Source organism: Rhipicephalus sanguineus, unplaced genomic scaffold, assembly GCF_013339695.2.
Source record: "Rhipicephalus sanguineus isolate Rsan-2018 unplaced genomic scaffold, BIME_Rsan_1.4 Seq553, whole genome shotgun sequence".
NCBI lineage: Eukaryota > Metazoa > Arthropoda > Arachnida > Ixodida > Ixodidae > Rhipicephalus > Rhipicephalus sanguineus.
Window position 1 is genome coordinate 1 of NW_023615500.1, and position 6,342 is coordinate 6,342.

At 54.7% G+C, this 6,342-nt stretch overlaps 1 protein-coding gene across 1 annotated transcript; it reads left to right on the plus strand.

Moving 5' to 3' along the window:
* Window positions 1-4,314: 4,314 nt before the first annotated feature.
* LOC119377719 (hyaluronan mediated motility receptor-like) lies at window positions 4,315-5,184 on the plus strand. Its single transcript, XM_037647066.1, has one exon. The coding sequence runs from the start codon at window positions 4,315-4,317 to the stop codon at window positions 5,182-5,184; it is 870 nt and encodes a 289-aa protein (XP_037502994.1).
* The last annotated feature ends 1,158 nt before the right edge of the window (window positions 5,185-6,342 follow it).

A 6,342-nucleotide genomic window follows, 5' to 3' on the forward strand; every position in this document is an offset into this window, starting at 1 on the left:
TCGAATCTAGAACCACTGCTGCCGGGCCCCATCGACGGCAAAGGTGTTTTATCGTCCACTTGAATTCATTTTCCATTTGCAGTTACAGCACTGTATTACCAACAGCGCCACGCGCCACCACAGGACATGACGACAACAGTAACCTCCTTAAAGCGAATAGGTCAAGGATGACAAGGCGCCTTTGACAAAAATAAGGTCCTCCTATCGAAACGATGGCCAGCCTGGCTGAGGCACTTCCTCCTGTTTGTTCTACCTATCCCCCTCCGTGTTTCGATCTGTCGGCTCCCATCTTGAATGTTTACACAAGTTGTATTTTTGGACAGTGTCGCCTGCATTCATAATTTCCATAGATGATGGTCACTGTTCTTCAGAAAAATATGTGAAAATGTGCTAGCAAGACAAAGCCAAAACTGCAACCTCGCTTTTTATAACTGCATACTTTGACCTTTAACTTTGATGCCGTTAACCTATCTCTTGTATTTCAGTGCAGTGCACATCAGTCTAGCATGTATCCCTGCCATAAGATTGTGTGGTGAAATTCAACCTAGCTGTGACACTAGTTCCCAAATCCAAACATTTTGTTCTCCTTAAAACGTAAGGTATACCTTCATAAGATTTCTCGTACAAACAGCCACATGACTTAAAGGTGAACATTTGACAGCGTTCTGTCTGGTTGGGAAGAAAATATCATTGAAAAAGTTACACCAAGCAACGAATTATATAAGTAAAAAAACTTCTTTTACTTTAAAAAAAAACCGACGTTTCGGGTTCAACTCGGACCCTTCCTCAAGGGTGACTGTGGGGCGCCAGAGAGCAACAGAGTTTAAAAAGGAATGAAAGAGCCTTCCTCTCTTTACGTCGGGGGGTCACGCTTGGTTTGATTGACGTGCCGTAGTCCATTGAAATACACACTCGGCAGCGCACCTGCAGACCGGTTCACGTTGCCGGGTGTCGCATGAATGTGCCAGGATTCCAGAAAAAGTCGTTTGAGGTAATTTGCCTCGAAGTCGACGACGCGGGAGTTGTCAAAGGCGATGCGGTGGTCCTTCACCTCGCTATGCTCAGCTAGTGCACTCCTTTGTTTGTCGAACTTGCGGACGTCGTTTCTGTGTTGTCGCAGCCTCTCTGGGAAGTTCTTCGTTTCCCCCACGTATGAAGCGCCACAATCCGCACAAGGAATAGAATAAATCACTCCTTGCGCTTTTTCCTTGGGCGGTCTGTCTTTTGGGCGCGGGAAGAAGCGGCCGAGTGTGGAAGTTGGCTTGTGCGCAACTTTTATTGCCCTGCTCCGACAGAACGCGTGTGAGCGCTTCGCTGGTGCTCTTAACGTAGGAATAATGCAGACGCGGACAGGCCTGGGAAGCGACGAGTCAGTGTCCTCTTGAAGGGGTCTGCGGGGGCGGGCGTGGCGGCGTGCAACCCTCTCAATGAAAGCTTTGGAGTAGCCGTTCTTTAGAAGGTCGCATCTGATCTTCCGTTCTTCATCCGTCCGCTTATCATCCGACGAATAAACCCTCCGTGCACGTGTGAGTAGTGACGATACCACCGCTGATTTATGGTGGAAAGTGTGGTTGGAGCCAGCGTCGAGGTAGCGACCGTGTGGTTTGGCTTTCGGTACACCGAGAATGCAGCAAACCACCCATCTTTTTCACGAGGACATCGAGGAATGGCAAGCAGTTGTTTTTTTCCCGTTACACGGTGAACTGGATGGCCGGCTCAATTTACGGCAGAAGTTTCTAGGATACAGAAACAGTCATCGACATACCGCAAAAATATTTTTGGGGTGATGCCAGCCGTCTGCAGTGCTCTTTCCTCCACTGCCTCCATCACGAGGTTTGCTGCCATTACAGACACAGATGCCCCCATTGCAGTACCAGTTAGCTGTTTGTAGTATTCTCCGTTGACGTCAATCAAACCAAGCGTGACCCCCCGACCTAAAGAGAGCAAGGCTCTTTCCTTAGAATAACAGAGAGCTGAGCTAGTTGGTAAGTATTCATTCTAAACAGACAGGGCGTGCAAACACGGACACAACACGCTCTTCTTCCTTTTTAAACTCTGTTGCTCTCTGGCGCCCCACAGTCACCCCTGAGGAAGGGTCCGAGTTGACCCGAAACGTCGGGTTTTTTAAAGTAAAAGAAGTTTTTTACTTTTATAAATCGTTGGTTGGTGTAACTTTTTCAATGATATTTTCTTCCCAACCAGGCAGAACGCTGTCAAATGTTCACCTTTAAGTCATTACGCCTTGACTTCGGCCCAGAGACAGCAGTGTCCGCAAAACGCTACGTCAATACCGCACGCAACCATCGCAGTGTTCAAGACGCACCTAGATTTCTTCTCTACGTGCCGCGACCAAAACCTGGTGCCCTCGGAGCCTTCGCATCAAACCTCTCGTCCACACCAGCGAGGGCCACAGACTGTTAGCCCAAGCCGAACGCCGATTGGTGATCGCCCGTGTCCACGAATGCAGAGCAACGGTAAGAAGGATGGACCTGGACTTGTTCTTCTTTCGTCGACAACTGGAGCACCGCCTAGGTGGACTCTTTGCTGCTGTGAACTCTTTCGCGAGCTCGGTCGCCTCAAGCGCAGCGGAGGAACAGCGCATCTCCCAGGGTAAGAAGCTCTCAGCTCTGATGCGGCCGAAGCTGTCACCGAGCTCCAAAGCTTCGGAGTTTGTCTCCAACCTCTCGTCCAGGAAGTTGTCGCCACCTGAGGTTAGCGTCCTTGCTAAAGGCCACAACTTCAATATGTCGGGAGGTCGACCTCCCTTGGCGAGGATCGCGGCAGCCACGGAGGACGGGATCCGTCATCTTGACCCCAACGTCCGGGAATCAGTGAGGCTGAAAGCGATTGGCATCCTGGCACATGGCCTAATGAAGAAACAGCCGTCCAATCTGTCCCCGGAGGAAAACCGAGCCCTACGAGAGCTGCGTGAGGACCCCACAATTGTCATCTTGCCTGCGGACAACAGGGAACGCTACTGTCGTCCTTGACCGGCGAGACTACGACCGCAAGGTCCAAGACCACCTTGTAAGTGGCACTTACAGCAAACTTAAGAAGGAACCTACAGCGCAGGTACAGAGAGATCTCAACAAGCTCCTAGGAGACGTATTCGTGAAACACCCGGACGCCAGAGCTCTGCACCTTCGTTTGATGTGCAGAAACGGTAGTGCTCCCGGATTCTACGGGCTTCCCAAAACCCACAAACCCGGTGTTCCCTTGAGGCCGATTGTGGATTTCACATTATGGGGGCGCTCGGCGGCTGTGAGCGCGTAGAAGAAAACAACGATCGCATGTGCGCTCGTGTCACGCGGCAGCCGCTGGCAGCGGGCAGTTGCGGCCAAGGCTTGGACCAGTAAAGATGTGTCTCTTTGGGTCTTGGCCTTATCTATAAAGGATTCAGGGCTAGATGCAGCCGCAAAACCCTACATCTGGCGCCCAACGGGTAGGACCCCGCCCCGACATGTTCTGCCCGATCAACGTACGCCGGATCCCACCAGCCCCTGATTTCGGCCCCCTGCACGGCGATATCGCCTTCGAGGAGCTATGGGCGCTGAAGCGGGCGTTCATGGATATGACCGCCTACGGGGTCTACGACCTGGTCCTCCTACATCAGCCGGTCGAGACCCTCATGCGCCTCTGCCTTTCCGGGAGAATGACGGGCCCTGACGAGCAGCGGCGTGCCATCATTGCCCTGGAGTACCTCGGTGCTTACCTCGGCGTCCCGCTGCCCGCGCAGGCCATGGAGGCTGTGGCGCGCTCGTGCGGCGAGGTGGCACCTGGGTCTGACGACGAAGGCGGCGACGATGCGTGCGCTGACGAGGTCGGCGTCGAGGCTCGTGCGGCGGGCCGGCACCGCGGGAAGACAAGGGACGCGGTGGCGACGCATCGTCCGCCAACGACGATGCGGACACCAAGAACGGTGAGGCGAACACGGCGTTGGACGACGCGACTGTTGGGGACACGGCCGGTGACTGCGACGACCTTGAACCAGGGGTCAGGAAGTCCCGGGATGACGACAATGCGGCGGCCGTGAAGAAAAGAAAGGAGACGAGAAATAAGAGGAGGAACCGGAAGCACAGGGACACGAGACTGACACCAGACGAATCGGAGTCCGGCACCGAGGTGGTCCGCACTCGTACCTTGAGAGGGACAAGGCTGCCCTTGAAGCTGAGGTAGATCGTCTCAAGCAGGACACATCGCAGCATGCTACCCGCATCAGCCAGCTGGAATATGAGTTGGCAAACATGACAGATGCACATGATGGTCTCAAGCAGGAGCACGACGTCTACAAAGCCAAGGCCACCACCTTGATTAATGAATAGGACAGCCACATTTCTAGGCCTGAAGGACAAGGTCCGTAATCTGGAGAAACAGCTCGAACAGCAGCTGGACGAGCCGCGGCAACATTTCTTCGAGGCCAAGACATCCTGGAGTGACAAAATCCAGACCCTTGAAGCTCAGATCTTCAACATGGACCGGAAGGTGGCCGATGACTCGCTGGAGTACAGTCGCATGGAGAGGCTGCTTGCAGATGCTCAGCAGTGCCTCAAGGATCAGCAGCACCAGTGTGCCAAATTCGAGGAGCAATTGCTGGAGCGGGACACTCAACTGGCAAACATGCGGCGCAGCCATGAAGAAGAGCTGCAGCAGCAACGCGCACTCCAGTACTCCCAGCTGGACGAGCTACGGATGCAAGCGGCTGTTCTCCGTGCGCAGCTCGCCCAGGCCCAACAGGACCGCGACCGAGAGGCCAGTCAAGCGCAGACATTAATTTTGAGACTGAACCGGAAGAAGGCAGAGTGCAAGAAGAACCAGAAGCATATCCAGGGGCTCGAGGAGGGCCAGAGGACTTTGTTGGCAAAGGTCTCCGAGCTAGAGAAGCAGCTCAATCTGGCGTCGGACTCTGAAACAATCCTCAAGCACGGTCTGAAGAGGAGTGAGGCTGAGCTAGAGACCATGCAGGAAGAGCTTGCAAAGCTGAACCAGCTGCTGGCCTCGGCCGAGATCCAGAACAAGCGGCTGATGGAGGAGCTTGAAGCAAGGCAGCAGCAAGCGGATAAACAGCAATCCAGGCTGAAAGCGGTGACGCAGCTGCTGGAATCCCCGGGAGAGGACGGCAGAACAGGTGGATCCGCTCGAGAAGGAACCTGCCGCCCACGTGTGCAATTGCACCAGCGTGTCTGACCCGCAGCGCAGCATCAGTGACGGAGACGTCAGCGCCGGAGGCATATGCAGTCGGAGCTTCGTTGGGGACGTCGCGCTTCCGTGGCTGTCGAGGTCACTGGCGTTCAACGACTACTATCTGGAGGAGTGGCCGCCACCCGCACGTGAATGGTCTGGAGGGCTACAACGGCAACGACATACGACAACGACAACGGCTTATGACTCGCTGGGACCGGTGCTGCACCAGGAGCATCGGCGTTCCATCATGCTCTCGACCGTGGTCATGCTGACGACCGTGATCGTCAACCTGAGCGAGTCCGGTGCGCCTCCGTCTTAGGGCGGCATCAGAGTTGCCTCTGCTGCGCGCGTCAGCAGTTCCCGTGACCGTCAGCCCATGAGGTCCCACACAGAGTTGTGGGCGGACAGCGCCGGCATGTGGTCGTGTGTGCCACGTGCAGTCTGCCGTGGCCAAGGATAGCCAAGACAGGACACTTGCGCGCGCTACCCTTGTGAAGTTGCCCGCATACTTCTCGCTCACTTTTTTTTCCGAGGGGAGGGGGCAGTATGGGGGCGCTCGGTGGCTGTGAGCGCGTAGAAGAAAACGACGATCGCATGTGCGCTCGTGCTACGCGGCAGCCGCTGGCAGCGGGCAGTTGCGGCCAAGGCTTGGACCAGTAAAGATGTATCTCTTTGGGTCTTGGCCTAAAGGGTTCAGGGCTAGATGCAGCCGCAAAACCCTACAACATCTTCGTCACTTCGAGCCCTGTCGAGCTTCTTACACAGGATTCTGGCCCCTCTCGTGGGAAACACGCCGACGCACGTGAAAAACAGCATCCATTTTGTTGAGCTTCTTTCCCCGATACCGATTTGCGAAGATGAATGCCTCGTGTCATTCGACGTGGTCTCTTTCTTGACAAGCATACCTGTCCAATTAGCAGTGACCATAGCGCGTGAAGTGCTGGAGTGTGACGAAAACCTCCAGGCAAGAACAGGCCTGAGCATCGACGAGCTGAGCCGCCTTTTGTCTCAGAAGCACGTACTTGTCCGTCAACGGAGAAGACAACAAACAGCTAACTGGTACTGCAATGGGGGCATCTGTGTCTGTAACGGCAGCAAACCTCGTGATGGACGCAGTGGAGGGAAGAGCACTGCAGACGGCCGGCATCACCCCAAAATATT